The sequence below is a fragment of the Myotis myotis genome, unplaced genomic scaffold (genome assembly GCF_014108235.1).
Source record: "Myotis myotis isolate mMyoMyo1 unplaced genomic scaffold, mMyoMyo1.p scaffold_m19_p_11, whole genome shotgun sequence".
NCBI classification, from domain to species: domain Eukaryota; kingdom Metazoa; phylum Chordata; class Mammalia; order Chiroptera; family Vespertilionidae; genus Myotis; species Myotis myotis.
Genome location: NW_023416315.1, coordinates 11,749,815 through 11,777,251, shown reverse-complemented (window position 1 = coordinate 11,777,251; position 27,437 = coordinate 11,749,815). Strand labels below are relative to the sequence as shown.

The window sequence follows — 27,437 nt, the reverse complement described above, 5'->3', positions numbered from 1 at the left end:
TGGTTGTTACACTAACATATTCTTAACATACGTGATTTTCTTTTAACATAAAACAAAACCATGTTCCTATTATTTGGAATGATTTTCTTCCTTTTTCTGGCAAATTTATCTTCAGTCTGTGAAGCCCAATTCAATTGTCACCTACTCCCTGAAGCCTTTTCCAATAAACTCAGAAGGAATTTCATTTTCACTGTTCTGTCCTGGAAGCAATTGAAGATGCCCTAATTTAGTCCTTTTATTTGCAATTGTTTATATGCCTGTCTTCCCACTAGATTGGAATAACTTAAGGACAAGGACTTTGAGTATTCATCTCCCCAGCACAGTGTCAGACATTGAGAAAAACCTCAGGAACTGCTATTGGACTGCAAGTTTGAGAGGCTTCGCCTGAGGGCAGTTTTCCATTCTTCGACCTGGCTTGTTTCAGTGGGCACCTTCTTCCAGGTTAGGAATCAGAGCAAATTCCTTATTCTTGACATAGGATTTATTGAGTATCATCGATGGTTATTTCACTAAATTAAGTCTTCCTTTAGGGTCATAATTGTCATGTATTTTTTCTCTTTAAAGTCAAGATCCGATGAAAAACAGGAGCATACACTTAGGGCAGAGAAAAGCAGACAGTGTTATGGCCTTTGAGGTGAGTTTCATGCATATTTTCGCTTCACCTCCCAATTAGATGGGTTAGGTGTGAACAAGTTCAGTGCTGCCTCCCTGGTAGTATCAAGTTGTCCATTTCCAAGTATAACAGAGATCTCATCAGAGATCAGGAGAAGAGCTAATCCAAGGTTTGCTTCAGAGTTCCATTTCTCCTCCAAGTTGATCTTGGCTTCGACACAGCGCCCATTCATTTTTGAGAACTATGCCATGTGAATTGTGGGCTTCTAGTATGTTACATGACTCCACACCCCTGCAAAGTCCTTACGAGAAAGTCCTTTTTGCTTCATATTCCTTTGCATTTTTGGTTGCTGGACGTGGAGTGGCTTATACTCAGGATGACATACTGTAGAAACATATCTTTCTTATTTCCTTATGCATGTTAGCATTTCTAAGTTGCTGATTTCACAAGACCACTTGCATGGTTTGGCTCTAGAAGGTTTCTTTGGTATTTGTTTAGTATCAAACATTCGTTATGTTGAGCAAATACTATCTAGGCTCTGCAATGTTTAAAAAGTTGAAATATTCATATACAAATAATGTCTTTAATGGGTGTGTTTTCATGTTCTGAAGTGCTGGGGTGCTATGGCAGTAAGCACAGGGTGACTCACTAATGGGATGTACTATGGATTTTATAAACATTTGTCTAGAAACAGACAGTTGAAGTGCATTTTCTCTCTTACCCATGATGCTTGCATTACGGGCACTGGAGTACAAATCAATTTCTTCCTGGAGATTTTCAAGTAAGAGGTCTGATTCATTCCTCATTTTCAATATTGTTTCCTCCACATCTTGAAATTCATATACTGTTTTCAGTTGCTCACCTAGCTGCATGATTTGTTTCCTACAGGGGAAAATGAGAGTAAACATAGTGAAGCTTGTATGACATTTGATAGATTGCCCTCATTATTAGGGCAATTACCTCAAAATTAGAATGTATTTCCTCACCCCCTATTTTTCATTTGGCAATTTCTAATTCAGTTTATGACTTATCTCTTTCTTGTTAACTGGAATACTTCATCATTCACTTAAAAAATGATCAGCACCCAAGGTCTAGAATAAAAAGGTTTTTGAATCTTTCAGTATCAACTGTTTATCATCTCTCTGTCTCCCTTTGCTTTGGGTTTTCAAAAACATGTATTCAGACATGGCTCATTTAAATCAGTCTAAGAGAGCCAATCTACATTCAGCTCTCAACATACAACCTCTGCCCAGCCTAGGGGAAAGATCAGTTCTTCATTTAGAATAAATCTGCTTCTAGCAGGGTTCCTTTTAGTGCTACTTCTGTACATGGTCTTAACTTTTAATGATCACAGGTGACAAGGAGGTTCCTTGTTGGTGAGTGTACCTTGTGTGTTTGCATTTGCCATCACCTTCTTCTCTGATGCTGCAAACTAAGATGAACCCAAAGAGGCCCACACCAAGACACATCATAATTAAAATGCAAAAGGTTAAAGACAAATCAACAAGAGAAAAGCGGTCCGTTACCTGCAAGAGAGCTCCCATATGACCGTGAGCTGATATTTCAACAGAAATTTTGGAGGCGAAAAGGGACTGGCATGAAATACTTGAAGTAATGAAAAGTAAGGACCTCCAACCAAGATTACTTTACCCAGCAAAGCTATAATTTAGAATTGAAGGACATAAAAAGAGCTTCCAAGACAAAAAGAAAGCTAAAGGAATTAATCACCACCAAACAGTATTATCTATAATAATAAAAGCGTAATATGCTAATCAGACCGGACGTCCTTCCTGATGTCCTTCTGGGATGAAGCCAGGGCTGCAGCCATGGCTGCGAAGGCCTACTCTTGCATGAATTTCGTGCATTGGGCCTCTAGTCCTACAGAATAAAAGGGTAATATGCAAATTGTCCCCTCGACCAGGAGTTCAACTACCCAGGGCCCCTCCCCCTAGCCAGCCTGGCCCGATTGGCCCCGATCAGGGCGGGCTGGCTGGACCCCACCCATGCACAAATTCATGCACCAGGTCTCTGGTGAAAAATAATAAAGGGTCTTCTTTAAGAAGAAGAAAAAGAAAAGATAAAAAATATGAATAATAAAATGACAATAACTACTTTAAGTGTAAATGGATTAAATGTTCCAATCAAAAGATATACCATGGCTGAATGGATAACAAAATAAGACCCTTACATATGTTGTCTACAAGAGACTCACTTTAGATTGAAATACAAACACAGACTGAAAAAAAAGGGATGGAAAAGGATATTGAATGAAAATGAAAATGAAAAAAAGTTGGGGTAGCAATATTTATACCAGACAAAATAGACTTTAAAACAAGGCTATAACAAGAGACAGCCAATGACCCAGCAATTCCACTTCTGGTTATTTATCTGAAGAAATCAAAAACACTAAATTGAAAAGACATATGCATTCATATGTTCATTGCAGCATTATTTACAATAGCCAATACATGGAAGCAACCTAAGTATCCATTAGATGAATGGATAAAGAAGAAGTGGTACATATATACAATGAAATATGTCTCAGCCATAAAAAAATGAAATTTTGCCACCTGCAACAACATGGATGAACCTAAAGGGTGTTGTGCTGAGTGAAATACATGATATGGAGAAAGAAAAATATCATTTGATTTCACTTATATGTGGAATCTGAAAAACAAAATAAATAAACATGCAGATCAGAAACAGACTTACTAGTATACAGAGGACATTTTGATGGTTGCCACGTAGAATAGAGTTGGGGTATGTGTGAAAAAGGTGAAGAGATTAAGAAGTACAAATTGGTAGTTATAGAATCATGAGGATGTAAAGTACAGTATAGATAAGATAGTCAATAATATTGTAATTACTATGTATGGTGTCAAATGGGTACTAGATCACTTAATAAGTTATATGAGTGTCTAATCACTGTGTTATACACCTGAAACTAAATTAATATTATATGCCAACTGTAATTTAAAAATAAAAATTATTTTTAAAAAAGAGACAGATAAACATAATCACCAGTCTATTAAGTGGATTTACTATCCTATTTCTCTAGTGTCAACACACATTTAAGTACATTTTTAAACCGAAGGCTGTTAAAGTAGAAGTTAAGATAAATCAGGAACTTCACTATCTATTGCTTGAGCACAAATCTTACCGAACAGAGTCATGATAATCCTTGACTTTTAAGAATTCCCCAGATGAGAAAACAGGATGTTTTAAAATCCTTTCTATTTCAGACATGTTCTCTCCAAGGCCTTTGAAGTCAGCCCCACAGACAGGCAGGGTCTCTCTTTTATCTTGCATGTTAGCAGCCAGCCTAATTAACCCTTGCACTGCGCTGGAGAGGAAAGAAATGGCGTGGTCCCATTGATCAAAGCATGAGTGACACCGAAGACAAGCAGGGAATTCCTGGCCATGACCCCGTGCGCAGTGATCACACCGTTGGCCGCTGACACCTTCCCGGCAGTGACACATGCCAGTGTCCCGGTCACAGATGGGCTTCTGGGTACCTTCCCTGTTGCAGTCACATGCTAAAGAGAGAGAGAAGGAGCAGAGATGTCATCACCTGGTCTTTTGCTTATAACTAGCTCAAGAATAAAGACCTTGAGAATCTCCCCAACTCCCGTTTCTAGGGTGAACATTTAAAATTTCAGAGATCCGTGCAATGGTCATTAAAATACAGCATTCTTCTTTTCATTCCACCAATGAATCAGTTTATGGTTTTTATATAGAAACTAGAGGCCTGGTGCATGAAATCCATGCATGGGTATGGTCCCTAGGCCTGGCCTGCAATCAGGGCCATCTTCCCTGGCTGCCTGCAGCCGGCCCCCCCCCTCCCCCCTCCCCCTCCCCCACCGCCACACACCCCTGGTTCCCCATTCACCATTGGATGATTGGTGCCTGACGGCCAGGGAAGGGACCAAAAGGTCAGCTGTTACCACCCGCTCTCCGACCCTGCCCCCACCACAGGTCGCCCTCTGTGTGTGGGGTGACCGGCGGGGTGGGGGCCTTGGCCTGACACCACCCACATTCCCTGCCACCCAACCCCGGTTCCCCATTCGCCATCAGGCGATCGGAGCCTGACGGCCAGGGAAAGGGACTGAGAGGTGGTCAGTGCACCTCATAGTGACTGGTCCAGCGGTCATTCTGGTCCTTCCACTGTTAGGGTCAATTTATATATTACCCTTTTATTACATAGGGTAGAGGCCTGGTGCACAAGTGGAGGCTGGCTGGCTGGCCTGCCCTGATGGGGCCCCCGGATCGGGCTGGGGGGTCCCCGCTGGGGGGCGGGGCCAGCCTGGGTGAGGGGCCATGGACAGGTTGCAGGCTGGCCATACCCCCAATCAGGGAGGGTGTCCCCACTGGGGGGTGGGGCCAGCCTGGGCAAGGGGCTGGTAGTTCTGATCTCCGATCATTCTGCCGTTTCGGTTGCTGGGCTTTTATTATATAGGAAAATTAGGTGTTGTTTTTTTTTTTTTTTTTACTGTGAGTGTGAGTGTGTGTGAGTTCTTTACCTATTTCAATGAGGGACATGGGTCTAATGGTTGACAGCGTACTAGTGACTACTGCTCGTGTCCACAAGGGTGACTCAGGCATGTCAAAGACTCTAAGAATTCCCATAACCACACCTTTTCTCAGTGTAATCCAGTCTGGGTGTGCTGACTTATGCTGTCTTCCATTTCATAAGGAGAACTTCCCATTCTCAAAAAAAGGGTGGAGGATCACTCCTTAGTATTTACTCAAAGGGGCTGAAAACTTATGTCCACACAGAAATCTGTACACAAATGCTTATAGCAACTTTATTCACAATTGCCAAAACTTGAAGGTAACCAAGATGTCCTTCAGTAGGTGAACGGATAAATAAACTGTGGTACAATTACACAATAAAAATACTATTCAGTGTTAAACACTAAAGAGCTTCAAGTCATGAAAAGATGTGGAGGAAACTTAAATGCTAAGTGAAATAAGCCAATTTGAAAAGACTAATTACTGTAAGATTCCAACTGTAGGACATTCTAGAAAAGGCAAAACTATTGAGACAATAAAAAGATTTATGGTTGCTAGGGATGGGGGTAGGCAGAATAGGCAGAGCACGGGGGAATTTTAGGATAGTGAAAATACTCTGCATGACACTGTAGTGATGGATACATGCCATTATACATTTGTCTAAATGCACAGAATGGACAATGCCAAGAGTGGGCATATGCAAATTATGGACTGTGGTGATTATAATGTTCAATGTAGGTTCATGAATTATAATACCCACTCTCTTGGGGATGTTGACTGTGGGGTAGGCTGTGCATCTGTGGGGGCAGAAAGTATATGGGAAATCTCTGTACCTTCCTTTCAATTTTGCTGTGAACCTAAAATTTCTCTAAAAATGGTTTTTTTAAAAAAGGGAGAAAATTAGACCAGCCAACATGGCTCAGTGGTTGAATGCTGACCTATGAACCAGGAGGTCACGGTTCGATTCCCCATCAGGGCACATGTCTAGGCACATGCCTGGATTGTGGGTTCGATCCCCAGTGTGGGGCATGCAGGAGGCAGCCTATTAATGATTCTCTCTCCTCATTTATATATATATCCCTCTCTGAAATCAATAAAAAATGTATTTTTTAAAAAGGAAGAAAAATAAATTTAATTTGTCTTAATTAAAAAAACACACACCCTATGCTACATGCACTTTGGTTAACTAGATTTCTTTTTATTAAGCCTAAGGATGGAGGATGAGAGAGCTACTGAAGTTACTTCAATTTCCAAAAGGCCAGGGAATCACTAGCCTATGTAATTGGACTAACTGCAAGGAACAAGCGATTTAAAAATGCGTTTGCCAGGTTGAATAAAGGAATGCCAATTATGGATAAAAACTGATGAACGTATTAGGCCCCTCAATTAGACATCTGTCTGGCAGGTTTGCTTTGGTCCAGAGGCCTGGGGGTGGCACTAAGTCACCTCCCCAGCTGGAAGCCAAGGTTCTCCCTCGCTAACCGTTATTCTCCAGGAGCTTTAGTGGGGTCAGTGGCTTTAGTTGACCACTTGCAACGTTTCCTCTATAAGAGATGAAAGCATTTTTATAAAATGAGATTATTGAAATATTAAAGGGACACAAGGAAAGGCACTCTGGAAGACAGATTTTCCAAGAACCAAAATTTCTCCCTGGTTTTTAAAGTAGTAATTCCACTTAAATTGCGTGGTACTGGAGAAAACCAGTCAGAATATATATTTGAGTGGGACAAGAAAATGCAGGTCTTTTTTTTTTTTTTTTGTCGCAAAAGCACATTTATGAAAGAATGGAAAGGAGGAAAGAGTTACAATATAAGTAGAGGTGACATGATGATAAGCCCATCACATCTGTTATTTCTTTGAATTGACTTTTTTTGGAAGCTGACTTTAAATAGAGATACAAAAAATCCTTTCTCCTAGGACAGTGATGGCGAACCTATGACACGCGTGTCAGAGATGACATGTGAACTCATTTTTTTGGTTGATTTTTCTTTGTTAAATGACATTTAAATATATAAAATAAATATCAAAAATATAAATCTTTGTTTTACTATGGTTGCAAATATCAAAAAATTTCTATATGTGACACAGCACCAGAGTTAAGTTAGGGTTTTTCAAAATGCTGACACGCCGAGCTCAAAAGGTTCACCATCACTGGTCTAGGACCTAATCCAGACATTAAATCTGTCCTGTCCAATATGGTAGCTACTAACCACATGGGGCTATTGAGAGATTTCAACAAAGTCAATAAAATAAACCATTATTTTTCTCACTAGCCGCGTTGCAAATGCGCAAAAGCTATGCGTGGCTAGTGGCTCCTGCACCGAGCAGTGCAGACGTAGACCACTTCCACCTCTGCAGGAAGTTCTATTGGCTGCACATCTCTAAGTCCTTCGGGTGCTGAGGCAGGGCAGGAGAGGCACTAGAACACAAGCTCCATGAGGTCAGGGCCTTGTCTTCCATGTTCACTTCCTAGAGCTCTCAGTAGGCACTCTAGGTGTGTTGTAGAGTCAATGAGTAAGTGACTATGTGATAAACCCAGAGGCATGAGAACCACGTTGAGGAAGCCTCTGCTGGCCTCCTCTGAGCCGTCTCCCAGCCTGTAATTCACTCCAGAGTAGCTGCTTTTGTCAACATGCTTCCAACTAGCAGAAAACTGGCTACAACTTATGATCTCACAGGCCTGTTCCATTTTAATGACTTTGAGGAATGTTAAGATAGGCTACAAGTTTGAATCTAAGGCTAATATTTCATACGCCTAAAGTTTTAGTACAGAAGAAGAAAATCTTTTTTTATAGGGCTACAAAAAATATTATTTTCAAAACTGGAATTAAACTTTTGGAGTTTTCTAGAAAATAAAGGAGTTGGGATGTCAGTTGGTTCATAGCATGCTTGTGGTAGGACCCGGTTGACTATACTCATGTTTTTAGAAATAGCAATACTTACGAATGCATCGCCCGAGTGGATCACTATAATAATTTTCCTGGCACTCACTGCAGCGTGTCCCACTGTAGCCTAATTTACACGGACACTGGCCTGTGACCTGTGAGAACATTCATGGGTGAGGAATTGACAAGCTTTCTGATCTAAAAAAAAATGCATTTAATACAAAACAGTTTTCCCTCCAGTGATTTAGAACATACAGCTGTGCAAAGTCAGAGGAGGGATGATTCCCACGGCCAGCCACCACCCCCGACAATCCCAAGGATCAGGAGTCAATGTGTTTTGGCTCAGGGCGCTTGAATATACCGCCTGCTTCCAGCTGTTCAAGGACAGGTGGCCCCAAACTGGGAAACATACACAGATGTAAATGAAAACAAAACACATAATGGGAAACGGGCCACATTCTTTTCCCCTACAGTTATGGGAGTTTCCCCAAAACACAGAGAGGCTAAAGGCCTGGACTAACATTCATCAATTAATTTGGCAAATAATGTTTCCATAATGGAATGTCCGATGGAGTTTCCCCCAATTGGGCCAGTGTTTTGCTCAACAAACATTTTTTTTTCTCTGCACTTGAAATTTGATCATTTAATAATAGTTATTTAATTGCGTTTGGGGAAGAGGGTTGAATTTTTTTGTACCATCCCCACTGGATTCTTGAGCAGCTTTTTTGAAAACTGAGGAGGTTGCAAAATTAACAAGAGAAAAACATAGAAGCAAATCACTAGTAGAGTGGCCCTTGGTTATACTTGACCAAATCTGCTTAAACAACACCTCTCCCAGTATCTTCCCGTGAATACGCAGCATGATTACAAAAGTGACGGCATCGACTACGTTGCTACCCATCTTTGGAGTAACCACTAGCTTCTGTTCAAATGTAGAGAGGTAAGGGGCTCCTGTTGCTCATGAAGGCTGTCATATTGCTGGTTGCCCTTGATTGTTGGGCAGTGCTTTATTACACTGGTGTATAATCTGCTCCTTGTAGCGTGCCCCCATTGTTCTGAGGCCTAATGGGTTGCACAAAACTGGCAGCCTCCCTCTTTCCTCTTATAGCCCTCTTCCCAACTACAGTCATTCGCAACTTGTGTTTGCTGCTCTTCTTCAGGCTGAGCACCCCTAATTCCTTCAAGCCTTTGCCAGAGGGTAGCATGGTTCTACTCCACTATCCTGGTGGTCTTCTTTTGGACACATATTAGTTTGCTAATATAAGGTTTACAATGTGGCACTCAGAAATGACAACTGTGCTCATGGAGCCGTTTGGCTCGTAGAGAGGACAGTGGGACAAGGACTGCTCTGAACCTGGGTATGGTTCCCTCCCCCGCCCCCCCTCCGACTCCAGGCTGAATGGGCATCGCCTCCTTAATAGCCCATCCACACAGCTGGCTCCCTTGAAGCACACAGTGAAAATCCTCAAATGTTTTTTTTCGCATGAGCTGGTGCCAAGGTATCACTCCCACCCAACAGATATGCAAATTTTAAAAACACAATTGCAAAACTTGACTTGTATCCTCTTAATATCTCATCTGGTTTCCAGACAATAAGGCAGCCTGTTAGGATATCTTGTCTCTTGTTCTGTCTTTATCACATTAGCTTACAACTTTGCAATATCCACAAATCTCATAAGCCTGTTTCTCCGGCTCCGTCTTAAACTGTTGATGAAAATACTGGCCGGCACGTTCGGATCTCTCTGCAAGAATGCCCTGGGGACCGCCTACTGGCTGAGAGAGAGACATTTATCACAGTGTTTAAACAGCTGAGGATCTAAACATTCATATGTGTCCTCTGTGCTCGAGTGAAAGTTTTCTCCCTGTGAAGAGCAGCCTTCCCCTAGGGCCTAGGCATTCCCTTTGGGTCAGACAACCCCAAATCTTCTTGCTGTCAGGGGCTCTCGGGTTAAACCAGCGCCATCTGATTTCCAGCTGCTCAGGCTCCCCCCAATCTCCATGACTGAACTGCACTCCTGGTTGAGCTGCTACAAATATGCTTCCCCAAAGGCCTAAGAAGCATGTCAGAGAGTGATGTCACGAACATTAGGAGTTCCTCACGAATTAGGAAGCCAAGCCGTCATGTGGCGATCTACCAGTTTGTTCCACGTTTGGCGGTTGCGGGTGTGAGGAGTGGAGGGGAGCCCATAAAACAGACATGGTCATCTGGTGCCCAGACCTTGGTTTCTAGTACCATTCTCCAACAAAAGGAAACAGCACCCCTGAAGAAATGGCCCATTCTAGAAAAGGGGCAGGAAATAGACAAGATGAGCTTAGTAACTTTAAAGTATCTTGCCTGGTCACAGTGGCTCCCATGAGAGGTCTGGGGGTCACAGTCACATGGCTGGCATCCCCGGCCAGGGATGAGGTTCCAGTATCCATCAGCGCAATGGTCACAGGTCCGCCCTGTGACGTGGGGCAGACAGGGGCATGTGCCAGAGTCTGGGTCACAAATGCAAGCTCCCCGATTAGGGGGACACTCAGAGGTATTCACGCCAGAAGGATGACAGGAGCATCCTGAGATAACAGGAGGTAAAGTCAGTGAAAACAATGGCTGTCAACAACCCATGCAAACATGGAGAAATGGATCATTTCTCCAAACAGCTCAATATCTTACAATAGTACAGAATTTATCAAAGAATTAAGTAGGTTGAACCCATTCAACTGTTGTTGGTCCCCCAGAACAGCAGTTTCATCTGGTTGTGCCTACGATGTTCGAAGGGCTCACATAGTAGACTGTGAGAAAGACTGCAAGTCTCACTTTTTCCCTTATGACATGCACCAAAGTTCCATTTATGTGAGAGATCTGAAACCAAATGGTTTACTAAATTGGGTGAACTGAAATATCACCCAACTGATATCTCCTAAAAAAGAGAAGTTTATTTCTCCTCTTTCTTTATCCTAGAATTAAACCTATGTCCTCGTCTACATCAATGGTTCTCATACTTATACATTAAAGTCACTTGATGAGCTTGTCACAATGCATATTTGTGGGTCTCACTCCCAGAGTGTCAATTCTGTGGTCTGAGGTACAGCTCAGGAATTTGCATTTTAATGCCTCATCCCCACCCCTAGAAGACTCTGGCTCAGTGCACATTGGACCATACTCCGAGGAATAATGCTAAAAATCCACTAGAGCAGTGGTTCTCAACCTTGGCTGCACATTAGAGTCACCTGGGAATCTTTTTAAAATCCTGATTTCTGGGCCTCATCCTCCAGAAATTCTGTTTCTTTGTTATGGGGTGAGGTCACAACATTAGTAACAAACAAACAGAATTTTCAGAGGATGAGGCCCAGAAATCAGGATTTTAAAAAGATTCCCAGGTGATTCTAATGTGCAGCCAAGGTTGAGAACCACTGCACTTAGAGCAATAGTCAGAAAAGGCAAACTAATGACACCAGCGAGTATATGATAGCTGCACCCGTTTCTGCTGATGAGTTCAGTGCCCCAGCCCACCACCCAGGGGGTGCTGACGCCCCTGGCCTAGCTGAAGCGGGCATGGGAGAGCTGCTACAACACTCGTGAGCTGCCACTCTGCTGCCACCCCCCCCGCCCCTCCCCCCAGGAGCCTTGCAGGCTTACTTTTGCAGGTTTGATTGAGGGCTGATCCGAAGTGACCGGGTTTGCAAAGCTGGCAGTTGGGCCCCTGAGTGTTGTGCAGGCATTTAAGGCACTCCCCTGTTACTCGGCTGCAGGCCTCTGGATCAGTGACATCAATGTTGTTGTTGCAGGCACAGGGCCGGCAAGGTGCTCCAGAAATTCTGGGATTTCCATAGAAACCAGCAGAGCATTCTTCACACTGCTTACCTGAAAGATGGAGAGAGAAAAAGGGAATGAGGTGACAGAGGTGTGTGTGTGTGTGTGTGTGTGTGTGTGTGTGTGTGTGTGTGTTGGGAGAGGGGGGATGGAGATTGGTATAAATAGAGAATAATTGGGCACCTCTAGAGATAATGAGAGGTAACACATTGAGGATGAATAAGGAAAAGTGTTCTAATTTAAAACAAAACATTCATTTTAGCTTATTATTCATTCGGAGGGCAAAATGATTATCCAGGGCTAAAACGTCTTTGATGAAGAATGGATTCTAGTCTTTCTTAAAACCTAAGAGTTGTGGGCACAGGACCCCTGGATCCTTATAGAACCAGGGTCAAAACAGTGTACCCCAGGCCCAAAGTTCATGTCAGCCCTTCTTCTCCCCGGGGCCCACCCCATCCGGGCCTGGAGGTGAAGCAGCAGCAGCCTGAGATATGTGTCTAGCAGTGAAGATGGCTGAGAGCAGTTTCCTCAATGTATGAGTCCAAGAGGCTGTTCTTACTGAGCACTGCATGGAGAAACCATCCCTTCTCTCTGACACTCTTTGTCCTTCCAACCATGAGGCAACTGCACTTGCTTAGGTGTCCAAACTGTGGGTCTACTTGCCACATTTTGGTTCATCCCATTTAGAAATGCTCTGGGAGCCCAACCATGGGCTCAGTTCTTAAAAAATGGCCAACCAAGCCCTGGCTGTTTGGCTCAGTGGATAGAACGTTGGCCTGCGGACTGAAGGGTCCCGGGTTTGATTCCAGTCAAGGGCACATGCCTGGGTTGTGGGCTCGATCCCCAGTAGGGGGCGTGCAGGAGGCAGCCAATCAATGATTCTCATCATTAATGTTTCTCTCTCTCTCTCTTTCTCTCTCTCTCTCTCTCTCTCTCTCCCTTCCTCTCTGAAATCAATAAAAAATATACATATTTTAAAAAATGGTCAACCAAGCCAAAATGTACAGGGAGAAGAGACTGTAAGAGAAAAGGCAATTAACAAGAGATGTGTAACCATAGGGATAATAAAAATATTATCCATGTAATTTATTATCGTTATGGTAATTATCACTGAAGAAAATACGAGCACCATATTTCTAAGTGTGATTAAATCAAGTGGACTTTGTAAGTTTTCTTCCTTGTTTACATAACATGTTTACACTCATGCTTAATCTATGCAAAATAAAATTTTTGAGCAACAGATACAAATATTGAATTAACTTATGCAGTCTCCATTCCATGCCCAAATCAGTGCTTCCAGACTTCTGGAAAAATTATTTGTATCTGTGAAATGCCAGTCAAATTGATTGGTCAGAATTATACAAAGAAAGCATTGGATTGGTTATTATTATTATTTTTTTTTTACTTTTTAATTGCTTATGTTATATGTAATATATATCACATATGTTTATTTTTATCACATATATATCTTAACATGTGATGATTTTATTTTAAATAAATTAATTTGATTTGAACTCCTTTTGGTCAGTTAGTTTTCCAGAACAGCATTAACATTTATAGCTCAGTGGGATGAATTTTAAATAGTCACTGGTTTTTGAATCATTCAAATTCTTTGTTTATAAAGCAGCAATTTACCACATTGTGTCTTCTTACCATTAACTTATATCCTGCAACATTCATTTGGTCAAGATAGATAAATTATTAATATGTGATTACTTTTCAGATAGCCATGTGAAATAGAAGCAAAACAACCATCATAAAGCCTCCTGCCTACCTGCATAACCTTGAGCACAATTGCAGATTACATCTGAGTTCCAAGGATTCCGATAACAGGAATGGGCAAAGAACTGATTGCTCGAGGGAACATCTGGACATGGGCAAGGACGGCAGGGCTGTCCTGAAGAAGGATTTCCATAGTAACCATCGATGCATCTGTCAAGGCAATTTATTTTCACCAGAATGTTCCCAGGAAAAGCTTACATGTTAGCCAGTGTGCATTTGCTACACATTAGGACCGTGCAGCTCCGAAAACTCATTTTTCATGCTCTGTATGAGGACTTTTTGCTGTTGAAAGTCCCATGGTATAGTCATTAAGCTCCATATAATAGCACTCAATTTACATGTCTTACTTCAGGAATATAAAAAGCAAGGTGCCAGGCAAATGCCTGTTATTAATTTAATCAGACACTGTCTGGTTTATAACAAGATTTTGAATGACGACGGAATGACATTATCTTCCCACCCAGAACAACCATTCTACACTTCAATACTGTTAGTTTCTACTCAGTGGCCCTTTGGGGAGTGTTGTGAGATCAGAACAAAAAAAATTTTAAAAATAAAAGTCCAGCCCAGCCAGCATGGCTCAGAGGTTGAGCGTTGACCTAAGAACCAGGAGGTCATGGTTCGATACCTGATCAGGGCACATGCCCAGGTTGCAGGCTCGATCCCCAGTGTGGGGTGTGTAGGAGGCAGCCGATCAATGATTCTGTCATCACTGATGTTTCTATCTCTCTCTCCCTGTCCCTTCCTCTCTGAAATCAATAAAAATATATTTAAAAAAAATAAAATAAAAGTACATATGAATTCCATACCTTTCACAGTTTCTTCCAGTTGTAAACCCCCCACAATTGAAGCATGATCCTGTTTCTGGATCACAAAGCTCAGCGAACGAATTACAGAGGCAGGCGTGGCAGTTGGGAAATCCAAAATGGCCCTGCAGGCACCCGTCACAGCTGCGGCCGGCCACCGCTTCCTGGCAGGGGCACTGTCCGGTTATTTGGTCACACACAGCGCTCGTTGAGCCTTGAGGGTGGCAGTGACACACTAGATAAAGCAAAGAGAACACGGTGGGGTGGGGGGCAATGGTGTGCTGGTGAAAGAGGTCCAGGCCTGGTTTTGCAGTCCCTAACTTACCAGCTCACCCCAATCAAGGTGAAGAGAGGGAGTCTCTAAAGTGCCCAGAGCAGAGCCTGGCATAGAGCGAGCACCAGGTGACTGCTGGTTAAATAACAATTCACCAATTCACCAACAAACGGTAAGCTGTGAACAACTGGGTCTGATAAATGTTTATGCAGAGGAACTGAACAAGTAATGTGCTTTTTTAAAAATTTTTTCTAAAAGGGTAGGGGTGGGGGTGGGGGTGGGGGTGGGGAGGCAGTGCTCCCTGAACCAGAAAAAAGCCCCAGCCAAGTAATGTGCTTTTAATGACTTGAACTTCCATATATCTTGGGAGTCAAACTTTAAGACTATAAAAAATATAAGAACACACCTCTCAAAACCGTCAGGTTTTTCTTTGTCCTGGACAAGATAGTAAAGGCTCAACCCTTTTCTGCTAAATTGTTGAATTACTTGAGCTCATCTTTCCTATAAAAAATTGTGATGCCTGTTTGGTTTACAGGGTGCTACATGGAAAAAATATATATTCCTTTGTGTATCTCAAGCAATTCATTCTTTTAAAGAAAAGGGAAAAAAGAGCAGTGATGATCCAGCTGGCATGGCTCAATGGTTGAGTGTCGACCTATGAACCAGGAGGTCAAGTTTTCATTTCCCATCAGGGCACATGCCTGGGTTTTGAGCTCCATCCCCAGTAGCGGGCATGCAGGAGGCAGCCGATCAATGATTCTCTTTCATCATTGATGTTTCTATCTCTCTATCCCTCTCCCTTCCTCTCTAAAATCAATTTAAAAAATTTAAAAAAAGGTGGTGATGGACCCAAGCTGTTTTATGGGCAGTTTGCTGGACAGGCAATGACCAGGAAGGTGTGCCATCTCTCTGAATCGTGACTGACAAGATGTTTCCCTACCTGAAAGGAGAATTGATGTACCTGGTGGTTTTCATGGTTCCTAAGGCAGGTTTCTGTGGGGAACAGTATTTCACTAATAGTTTACATTGTAGAATAGAGAACTACATACGTTGATGTGTAGGATAACTGAATTTACTACTGTGGGTGAAGCCCCATCCAAGTCCTTACTAACGGGCAGATTATAAAATGAGTTCAGATCTTTGCAACCCCAGAATCAGGAAGCATCATATCCTGGTCGCAGTGTTGGCCCCTTTCTCCACTTCCCAATCTCATCATTGTTTTAGCCTTTCCAGCCACTGGCTTACGGACCAAATCACACAGCTGGGTTTGCACAGCCAACTCCCTTCATGGTGTCCCACAGCCTACCCGGACTACCCTCTATTTGACATAGACTGCAAACTCCCAGAAGCATGAACCGTGGTTTTCTCATCACTCACACTTCCTTACAGAGCTCTGCACACTCAGTGCCCAGTGAATGGATAGATAGAAAGGACAGTAGAAAAAAATTACAGTACATTTTATCTACATAGACAGCCTGAATAATGTAGTCAATTCCCACTCTGCTCCCCTTTTAGACTCCACACATCAATTTTCCTCCCTTCGAAACTCCAAGGTTGTGAACAAGAGCGTCTCTGTTTTCTGTTACCTACAGTGACAGCCGTGATGCCCCAGACCGTAGCTTCCTGGTGAGCACCTGTCACAGCGGCGCCCGGCCACGTGAGGCTTACACGGGCACTGGCCTCCAAGTGGGCTGCAGCCGGTCCCGACTGAGCCCTGGGGGTGACACTGGCAGGCTGCAGGCAACGAAAGAAGGCTGTTAGAGGTGAAGGAAGTGACCGAGAAGCACCTCATGCTCCTAGTGGCTTTGGTTTTCCTCTCTTTCATGTACCTCTCTAGGCCTTAATCCCTTCTCTGTGAAAGGGGGATAATGTAGGATTATACGGATTAAAGGTAACAATGTTTATGGAGTACTTAGAACAGTGTTTGGCATCTAATAAATGCTCAATAAACATTACTTAAATATAACAACAATAAACATTACTCAAGTTAATGAAAGGCTTAAAATGTTTTAGTCATTAATTGCTCCAATTTAGTTATTATTATTGATATTATTATTACTTCAGTTCCCGATGATTTATGTTAGTGCTGGACTATACCTTTGAATTTTCTTATTCCATACTTCTTGTGAGATTATGGGTAGCCCTTCAGTATGAAAGAAAAAGCATTTGCCTGGGCCTGGCCAGTGTGGGTCAGTGGTTGAGCATCAACCTATGAACCAGGAGGTCACGGTTCAACTCCCAGTCAAGGCACATGCCTAGGTTACGGGCTTGATCCCCAGTAGGGGGTGTGCAGGAGATAGCCAATCAATGATTCTCACTCATCATTGATGTTTCTATCCCTCTCTCCCTTTGCCTTCCTCTCTCTGAAATCAAGAAAAACATATTTTAAAAAAAGCAAATGCCTGGAACTTAGGAAGACCAGGGTATCACTACAGCTGTCACTCTATAGCAGTAGTTCTCAACTGGGGGGGGGGGGGGAATTTTGCCCCCAAGGGACATATGCCACAGTTTGCAGACATTTTTGGATGTCACAACCAGGGTAAGGGTGCTACTGGTATCAGGTACGTCGACGACAGGGATGTTGCTAAACATCTTATAATGCACAGGACAGACCTCACCCCCTCCCCACAACAAGGCCAAAATTTGGAAACTAGTGAGGGTGAGAAACCTGCTCTAAACTTAGTGCAATGGGCAAGTAATGTTTTTAGACCCTAATGGTCTCATTTATTCAGTGACGGTTTGCGGATGAAAGAAGTTGTTTAGAGTTCATTTCAGTCCTAAAATCCCAGGCTTCTAAAGAAATATACTTTTAGGACGATTGTTCCTGCAATCTAGCATCTTAATGCTACTACTGCAAGGCTCCTCTTTCTATACAGCTCCTGTACTGCACATTCTGATTCCAACACATCAGTAGATTGATCTGTGCATCTAATCATCAGGCAAGATTGGTTGTTTGGAATAGATGCTAAAATAAATTAAGTTGATTCACTCATGTTCCAAAAAGCATTTTTACAAGTAGCAGTGCTTCAGGAGAGCCTACTCAGGGATACTCACCCACTGCTCCATTGTGTAGCCTGGCGGACATGCTCACTGTAAACCTTTCATATGCACCAGGGAGCTCCTGAGCTCCTGGTTCTGAGGCAATTTCAACACAGGAGTGCAGCTGATGTCCATCTACATCCTGCTTGCTGTAGAAATCCTCCAATGCGTCGATTTGGGGAAGAAGACCAAGCTTTTAAAATAACAGGAAAAGAAGACATGTTCACTCCTTCCTTCTTTCCTTTCCTTTTTTGCTAAATCTTACAATCTACCATTGGTAAAATAATCTTAAAACAATTGTTTTTTTGATGCCATAATAGATGAGCTTGTTGAATAAAATCCAAGATATACCTGATTCATATTGAATTTTATAGTAGATGATGAAATAACAAAGTTTGAGGATATAAATTTAAAATGTTCAATGGCAAAAAACTGAAGACACATTTCACAAACTATGGATACATCTAATTAAATCAGGGATCAACAAACTTCTTCCTATAAAAGGCCAGGTAGTAAATATTTTTGGCTTTGAGGCCCTAAGACAGCAGTTCTCAACGTGTGGGTCGCGACCCCTTTGGGGGTCGAGCGACCCTTTCACAGGGGTCGCCTAAGACCATCGGAAAACACATATATAATTACATATTGTTTTTGTGATTACTCACTATGCTTTAATTATGTTCAATTTGTAACAATGAAATCGGGGGTCACCACAACATGAGGAACTATATTAAAGGGTTGCGGCATTAGGAAGGTTGAGAACCACTGCCCTAAGGTCTCTGTAATGAGTACTCAGCTCTGACTTTGTAGCTTGAAAGCAGCCATAGATAATACTTAAAAACAAGGGCATGGCTGTGTTCTAATATAATTTGCAGGTTGCATTTTGCCAATTAAATCAAGATATTAGAAGATTCTTACAAATATTTAAAAATACAATTTAAGCAAAGCAATTGGATTTTTATACACAAAATTACTTTTAAAAATCCCCCAACAATTCTATACAATTTTGCTGAAGATGGATGAAACTGGTACTTTCACTGGGAATCCTGAAAATTAGTTGAAGTATAGCTCCAGAAATTAATTTGATAAGTTATTTCAAGAGCCATAAAACCTTAGATAAATAGGATTATATTTTAAAACACTGAAAAATACGTACCAACTATACATACTGAAAAATAGAAGAAACTATTCCACAAGTAGGGGACTAGATAAGTAAATTACATAAATTCACTCAATGCCAAACTGTGCCCAGCGACAAGCCTGGGTCTGCAGTGCACAGAGTGGAGGTTTAGAAGGACCATCTGTGGTCCTACTCTGTGGGGGAAAGATGCTGAAAGGAGTCACTCAAAATAAACAAAACAAAAAACAACAACAAACAAAGTAGAAACAGACTCATAGACACCGAGAACAGACTGATAGCTGCTGGGTGGGAGGGGTGTTGGTGGTCTGGGTGAAAAAGGTGAAGGGATTAAGAAGTACACCTTGGTAGTTACTGAATAGTCACAGGGCTGTAAAGCACGGCATAGGGAATAGAGTCCATACTATTATAGTAAGTACGTGCAGAGAGCACTTTGTAAAGTGTATGACTATCTAACCTCTATGCTGTACACCTGAAACTAATATAAAAAATATTAAACTGTAATTGAAAAATACAATTTAAAAACAGTCACTCAAAGAAATACTATGCATTGTTTCTAGAAATAAAACTACATAAACATAGTAAAAAATGCTTATGGTATAATTCGAAGTGAACAATGTCCACACCCATACTTGTATGAGCACTCTGATTACAACATAAAAGCAGACTATGTATACATGGGAGCTTGCAAGATGCTAATTTTAAAGTGGTAGGATTTCCCCCGAAACTCAGTAATGCTGTCCTGGCTCAGGGCAGAGGCTCTGGAATCAGATAGTCTGACTCTGACTCCAGACTCCTCACTACTACCTGTGTGACTCTGAACTAGTCCTGTCGTCTACAGATGAGAAAAATCTTAGTACTGACCTTATAGGGTGTTGACTCTATATGAGTAAATGATAGAATATGAGCAAGATGCACTTCAAACCATTACAGGCACTTCCTGTTCTGTAAGATTTGCAATTGTTATTAGGTGACTTTTAGAGAGAATAGGTGATTTTTGGAAGGAAACAAATACATCCACACGTCTCAAGAAACATTTCACCAGAGAGTCTAAACGTGGGATTTTAATGGAGCTCAGTTTGGAAGGCAGCACCCACCAAGCTCTGTGATACTTACAGAGTCAACAAGGATGTGTGAATGAGCGTGGGACCCTCCTTCCAAGGGCTGGGAAAAATAGACGTCTATAGAATATTGTACATCTGGTTCTAAACAGATGGGTGTGGGAAGCAGCACGACTCTGTATTAGGAGAAATAAAGCAACAATTCAACGACAAAAGTACAGTTATGTAACGGAAGTGACCCCGGTATTTGGTAGTGCTCCACCTATGCCGTGATGTGGGTTTCACTGTGGGGTGGCGGCGAGGTCCAGATGGACAGTAAATGCAGAATCTCTGTGGCTCTTCCACAGGTTGTGCCAGAGAGCAAAGCCTTAGAAACTATTGGCCATGGGTTGTCATGACTGCGGTGGGGAAAAGATAATACAAACAACCTCCATCCTACCTGCCATGCTAATACCAACAGGGCCTCTGGTTTATTTTGCCACAAATCTCTGATGAGGCAAAGTTAGTAGCTTTTTACCTCACAGACTCTCAGCTGAGAGAACTCAACTGAATATTATACTCTTATTCTTGTAGCATTTCACTTTCTCACATCTCAAAGCCATTGAGAGAATGGGAAAGGGTTATTACACCTCTTCTCCCATAGTTCCTGAATACATGTTACTGACAGATGAACAAAATGCTAGGAAACCTGCAGTGTTTGAGGACAGGTCCGGAGCATACCTTGAGGTTGCGGGTAAGGCGAAAGACGGAGGCTTCTGCGGTGGGATCTTGCGTGTACAGTGCTCGCTCCCTCCAGGGGGGTTAACCACAACCTGGACAGCCCAGTCAGCTGCGGACTAGATGGGCAGGACATAAAAGCATGTCACGGTGAGGATGTGGGAGCCTGTTTTGCATGCACAAACATATACCTGATGAAGACTGCATGGAATTGAATTGTAACCCAGGGCCCTTTTGGCAAATAGAATTTTCTAGTTGAAAAAAGTCTTAGAGGTTCACTCTCAGGCCCACCTCGCTGGTGTCTGAATTGTGACCCAGGTAGAGGAATATTGTTTCTGGCCATAGCGACATAGTTCATGAGCCTGAGAGAACCCTGTATTCCCAACACGTCTTCCCTTTAACCCCTGCCTTCCAAGCAGCAGTTAACTCATCATGTTCATAAATCACAGAACAAAAATAACAGTGTGGAATGCACCACAAAAGGAGATGCATTTTTTTCACGTTATTATGTAAATATTAGTATATAAATTATATGATTTAGTTATTTTATTACTAGATGTATTTATATTTGTTTATATGCCAATTAGCTATCCTCTGAAAGCCTTACAATTTGGAAAAGCATTTTAAAGCTGTTAGAGATGTGTCTTCTCAATGGAAAAATTTATATATAGATATGTTTAAAACTTTCTTGTCATACTCACTAGGTCAAAGTTCATTGAAGTCCCTTGGCTTTTGAGTGTAAATGGGAAACAGAGAATTATGTCATATCAAGATTTTCAAAACGGATCAGCAGCTCTGGCCATAAGCACACAGTGAGCGCTTCCAGAGTGTGGTCCGTAGAGCGACTTTGGAACCATCGTTGTTCCCCCCTCCCCCCCGCTGCCACCGCCATAGAAAATATTTTTCAGGGGAGATGGTCTGTGGGGTTTCAGATTATCAAAGAAAAGTTTATATAAAGAAATGGTTAGAAACTATTGCTTTAAATCAAGTATTTTCCTAATTTGTTCCCTATTCTGTTTAGATACTTCTTAAAAGGCCAGGAAGTGTAGTAAGGCAATGGGAGACAAGAGAGCAGCCTGCTTTTAGCTTTTCTCTTCTTTCAGGGGAAATCCAAATGCAAATAAATGCTTCTGCTGCAACCCTGGAGTCTGAATCTCTGCATGTATGTTAGTTTATTAAGTTTTTTAGAAAAAAAGTCCCAGGAGAGGCAGGGTTTATGTTATTTTAGTTATTTATTATTCTTATACAAACATTCCATCACCACTTCCTTAGATCGAGGGCCTTAAATATATAACTCCAACTTTAGCTTCTCTCCCTGGAATAAAGCATGTGTGCATGTGGCTCGCTATGTTGCTTTAGCATCTTTAGGAAACCCTTTGGTGTATAATGCTCTCCAGATGTTCTCCTTCTTCTGCAAATACTTTGATGATAAACATATCTAGCAAGACTGGGATGGAAACATTTAGTGCAAGAATGTATTCCAATTTTTCACCATTCGAAGCCGTTGGACTTAAAGGATACCTGAGTTTCATAGCGAATGGCCACGGTGAAGTCCATGGGAGAGGGAATGTTGTTGACAGCAAATCTTAAGCCAGCCCCAGGGAGAACCCTGGCAAATCCAGGCCCCGTCCACGTAACGGGCATCCCGGGAACGGGCTCTCGGAAAACAACGTGAACGGCAGGCACCCGGCCAAAAGTCACTGAGCCCTAAAATCAGAGAGAAGTGTACATAAGCTTTGCCTTTGTTAGTCAAGGCCTGGAAGAGTTCGGAGAGAAAAAAGGAAAGAAACCCACATATTTCCATATATGATCCATCTGAGTCACGGATAAATTATTCCACCCAGGATCCAGGCCAGAGTACAGCTGAGAATAGCGTGCTCAATCTGCAGCTTTGGGACATATGTTACGTACAGAATGATTGATTTGAAAGCAGCGTCACTGGAAACCACCTTAATTTTAAGTACTCCATGTGCTAATGAATTCAGCACATTCCACATGGATGACCTTGGGCTTTCTCAGATACAGCTGTAGGATCCCGGCCAAAAAACGGAAAGAAAGAAAAGATTCCCATGCCTAGTTCATGGATTTTGCCTAAATGTCTGATGACAATGAGAAAACTCACATGTGCTTATTATTTAGCTATTTCTTCCATGCAAACATGAGAAATGGTCTTCTGTCTGCTTGGAGGCAGATAAGCACAAAACTAACTCACTTGATTGATTAACATCCCCAAAAGGCTCTGTCCTAGATGTCAGCCTGGGGCCATCTGGATCCTGTAGATAATTTTTCTTTAATGGCTTTTGCATCTGCCTCTCCATACTCACAGCCTCCACGGGAATCCTCCCTCTTGTTGCTTTTGCCTGTATTGCTGCAACCATCTCTTGGCTGTTCTCTCCATTTTCTCCCAAGTCCAATACGTATTACACATCACTGCCAACAAGCATTTCAAACTCTAACTGCCAACAGAATCACGCCCAAATTACTTAGCCTGGAGTTCAAGTTGCTCTGTGATCTACCTCAAACTTCTCTTCACTTGACACACATTTGCTTAGTAACAATTCAGTGTCAGCCTCTGAATTAGGAATGCTAAGATGAGTAGGACAGAGTTCCTGCCACAGAGCAGTTTAGAATCTTGCACTGGAGACAGACATGGGAATGAGAAACTATACCCCTAGGTTTCAATAGACAGGGGTGTATGTAAACTCATCCACATGTAACATTTTCAAACATTGCAGAAACACTCTCACAATTGCAGTAGACGCTGTAGGTACCTCTCTGGGATCCCCTTACCCGGCTGGTGCACCATCACCCACTTGCTGTGTGTGTGTTGCCTCCTCTTCTCTGGAGAACTGCCCTCCTACCCCCCCCAAGACAGCTCGCAGCCAAGGCTGTTGGCCTGGTTGTCTCAAGGAGCGGGACAGCTTTGTCTGCAGTGTTCACTTCTGAGCGCCCTGTGGATCAAGGCTTGTTTCACCTGAGACCACATCTTACCCTTTCCCCTTCTCTATCTTGTTTTCCTCGCTCTCTCAAAGAGTTTTCCTGGAGCCCTGGCCAGGTAGCTCAGTTGGTTAGAGTGTTGTCCCAATAGACCAAGGTTACGGGGTTGATCCCCGGTCAGGGCACAGGAATCTACCAATGAATACATAAATGAAGTGGAGCAATGGATCTTTCTCTCTCTGAAATCAATTTTTTTTTTTTTAAAAAGAGTTTCTCTTAAAAACACTTTTTAAATAAATCATTTGTACCAGAATTCAGTATTAGGCTCTGTTTCCACGGCTTCTGACCTGAGACGGTTGGTACCAGTTTCCCTAAAAGTGGACTGACTCAGATGCCGTTCTGGAGGTGGCTCATGTACTGTTCATCCGGCAGTGAGAACCCCCGTGAGTTCAACTGATGATCCCTGGGGTGCAGTAGCAGAGCAACTGCTAACACTGCCATCTCCGGAGAGCTGGGGCAGCCCAAAGGGGAAGGGAAGGCACTGGCATGAGTAATATTTCTGGCATTGAGAGATATGGAGGAATTTATAATAATAAAAGTGTGTAATATGCTAATTAGACCAGACAGGTGAACGACCTTCCAGATGTCATTCCGGACATCCTTCTGGATGAAGCTGCAGTTAGGGGTGATCAGTCAGGTAGGCGAGTGGTTAGGGATGATCAGACAGGCAGGTAGGTGAGCAGTTAGGGGCAATCAGGAAAGCAGGCAGATTGGTTAGGGGTGATGAGGCAGGCAGGTGAGCAGTTAGGGGTGATCAGGCAGGCAGGCAAGTGGTTAGGGGTGATCAAGCAGGCAGACATAGGAGTTAGGGGCAATCAGGCAGGCAGGCAGTGGTTAGGAGCTAGCAGTCCCGGATTGCAAGAGGGATGTCCGACTGCCGGTTCAGGCCTGGGCCTAAACCAGCAGTCGGACATCCCCCGAGGGGTCCTGGACTGTGAGAGGGCGCAGGCAAGGCTGAGGGACCACCCCCCCCCCTCAGTGCACGAATGTTGTGCACCGGACCTCTAGTTATATAATAAAGTGGGTTTTCCGAATGTGTATGTTAAAAAATTAACAAATTAGTTTATCTGTTTTTACTTATGTAGACACGTTTTGTGTAATTAAAATTAAGTATGTATGAAAAGTTTAAGTTTGCAGTAAAATTTTCTATATGCATTACTGTAATTTTAAATGTATACTGAATAGGTCTAGTAAATGCATGCATTCACCAGTCACTGGGAACAAACAAATGCACACGGAGGGGCGGGGCTTAGCGCAGGTCGGAACATAGGCCAGCATGTGTTCAAACTTCTGCAGAAAGTCACGCCATGTGACAAGAGAATCCGCTAGCATGTGTGATGCAGTGTGACCACATGCTAATTATTCGGGGAACATTGTTTGCGAGTAGTAACTCAGGTTTAAATATGTACGTAGACTATAGTTGTAGATATGTAATATTTATTTATATCGATGAAATTACTATAGTGTTTCTTCCAACATATGGCCTATTTGCTAAAATTTGTTAAAAATAACAATGAACTAATAACAAAAAAATAACCTATTAATTTAACTGAAAACAAATCTTGGTTAAAAGAATTTTAAAATTAGGGTGTTACTTTTCACATATGACAAGTACTGGATGAGAAGTTTTGTCTATTAAATCAGGAGTCTATTAAATTGAGGTCTTCAAAATCAGAATCACCTTGGGGTGCTTGGCAAAGAGGCAGATTTATTGATCATCCTCAGACTCAGCATCTCAAGGGGAAGGCCCTAGAACAGTGATGGCGAACCTTTTGAGCTCGGCGTGTCAGCATTTTGAAAAACCCTAACTTAACTCTGGTGCCTTGTCACATACAGAAATTTTTTGATATTTGCAACCATAGTAAAACAAAGACTTATATTTTTAATATTTATTTTATACATTTAAATGCCATTTAACAAAGAAAAATCAACCAAAAAAATGAGTTCGCGTGTCACCTCTGACACGCGTGTCATAGGTTCGCCATCACTGCCCTACAACATGCATTCGAAACGAACTCCCAGGGTCATAGTTGCACACAGTAAAACTTGAGGCTGACTGGTCTTTGTCACAGGGAGCCCTGGGAGGGGGCAGTGACGGCTTCCCCGCCCTTCTCATTCAGGAGGACTTCCGATTGAGAAGCCAGAGAAGGCTTCCTGGGCATGCGGCAGGGCCACGGAAGCAGGAGAGAGCCAGGCCGCCACCACTGGCACGTAGGCACGCACAGGGAGGAACACCACTACCCAGCCTTCATGGACCCCGTCAGCAGGAGCCAGATCTCCCTAAACTGAAGTCCACGTCACGTATGCGCACCTCCTTTGTGTACTTGGCCCGCCTGGCACACGTCAGTCATTTGTGCACATGGCTCATTTCCCAACAATAATCTTAGACAGGTTCCATGGCTACATATTTCTGTCGCCATTCATTCAACCACTTCATTCACATAAGAAGGTCTCTTATATGAAATGAACCGTTTCAGGCGCTAGGTTTGTAAACAAGACAGCCAACGTCTGTTTTCCTTTGCTTTTGCAACATGCCCATTCACGCACATGCACAGGGGACTCTCAGTAAAGATCCCGGTGTAACGACTGAACGAAGGACATGGGCCTGAAGCAGTCCCACCTTTGAGTTGATAGTGGTTGGCTGGCTGCGAGGTCGTCAGGCCCCCTCCAGCCTTCTGAAGCCATTGGAGCAGGGCCCCGGGGAGGTGGCATCGTCCTGGCCCTCACGCCAGCACTGGCCGATTACAACCGCCTTGGAATCGAGGGCCAAGCCATGCACCATCACCCCAGGGACATCAGCATGTTTCATTTCTCAAATTAGGAGGAGAGCCATTTCTCAGAACTGTACCTTTTTCATACTAAAATGACAAGAAATTGTGAATTCACAGTACCCGAGTCTCTAACTCTTCAGAATCCAGCTTTCCAGGAATTTTTGTTGTGAAAAGAAATAAAGCGATCGAAGTTTTTGCACAGGGGCTCTAACTACTTGGGGCTTGCTTCTTCCTTCCCCCCACTCTATTCTTGAGGATAATAGAGCTCACACTGACTGGGGACTCACACGGACCAGGCACAGCTCTGGGTGCATCTGGGTTAGTGGTTGAAGGCACCACAGAAATGGCCATGAAGAAATGGCTTACCTCGCTCTGCTGGTCAGCATGGACGCTCTGTTCCTGATTTCTCTTCAGTATTATATTTCCTTTGTCAATTATGAAATAGCTTCCTTGTTGCTGCAAATACACATCACATGTAGGCAAAGCTGTTGCTAATATCTTAAAAAGAAAAGAAATGACAGCTTAAGTAAGCAACAAAAGACCCAATTATACCATAGTTGAAGAATTTCAAATTATACCATAATTTAAAAGGTAATTATGATCCTCATTTAATAGCCTCAGGAAGCAGTCATTGGAGGCAGTTTATAATTTTTTGTTTTTCTGTGAAAACAGAGAGTTTTGGGTGGTCCAAAGATTATTGGGTTTTCTTTTTAAGGGCTCCTATACTAGTGAAATTCTGAACTGGGAAAATATTTATTCTTATCTACTGGTCTCATGGTGTTTAAGAAAAAGTACAAAAATGCTATGTTTTAACATAAAATCTCAAGAAGAAAGCTGTAGAAAATCAACAATAGGCATGGTACAAAGATCAAAGATTAATTAGCTATTGTAACTTTTGACACACTCCAGACCAATTCCTCTTAGTTCTTACAGTTTGTGGGATTTGGCCTTGTAAGTTCCCACGGCGGGGTTATACCAGGATAGCCAAATTGCACCAGCCAGCCTGAAGCAGAGGGATTGCATTCATGCAACTCCAGTTTCCTTAAAAT

General features: G+C 42.6%; 1 protein-coding gene across 2 annotated transcripts in view; it reads right to left on the bottom strand.

The window, feature by feature from the left end:
* Positions 1-27,437, bottom strand: part of LAMB4 (laminin subunit beta 4) — a 102,441-nt gene that overhangs the window by 24,891 nt on the left and 50,113 nt on the right. For both annotated transcript variants that reach the window (XM_036327503.1, XM_036327501.1), the window contains 13 exons: positions 26,755-26,886; positions 22,142-22,327; positions 20,624-20,739; positions 19,959-20,079; positions 17,723-17,900; positions 16,259-16,402; positions 14,398-14,629; positions 13,581-13,738; positions 11,633-11,857; positions 10,346-10,566; positions 8,069-8,165; positions 3,774-4,149; positions 1,335-1,495 (listed from right to left, as the gene is read on the bottom strand). In XM_036327503.1, coding sequence (XP_036183396.1) covers positions 1,335-1,495; positions 3,774-4,149; positions 8,069-8,165; positions 10,346-10,566; positions 11,633-11,857; positions 13,581-13,738; positions 14,398-14,629; positions 16,259-16,402; positions 17,723-17,900; positions 19,959-20,079; positions 20,624-20,739; positions 22,142-22,327; positions 26,755-26,886 — 2,347 coding nt within the window. The remainder of the gene's footprint in view (positions 1-1,334; positions 1,496-3,773; positions 4,150-8,068; positions 8,166-10,345; positions 10,567-11,632; positions 11,858-13,580; positions 13,739-14,397; positions 14,630-16,258; positions 16,403-17,722; positions 17,901-19,958; positions 20,080-20,623; positions 20,740-22,141; positions 22,328-26,754; positions 26,887-27,437) is intronic.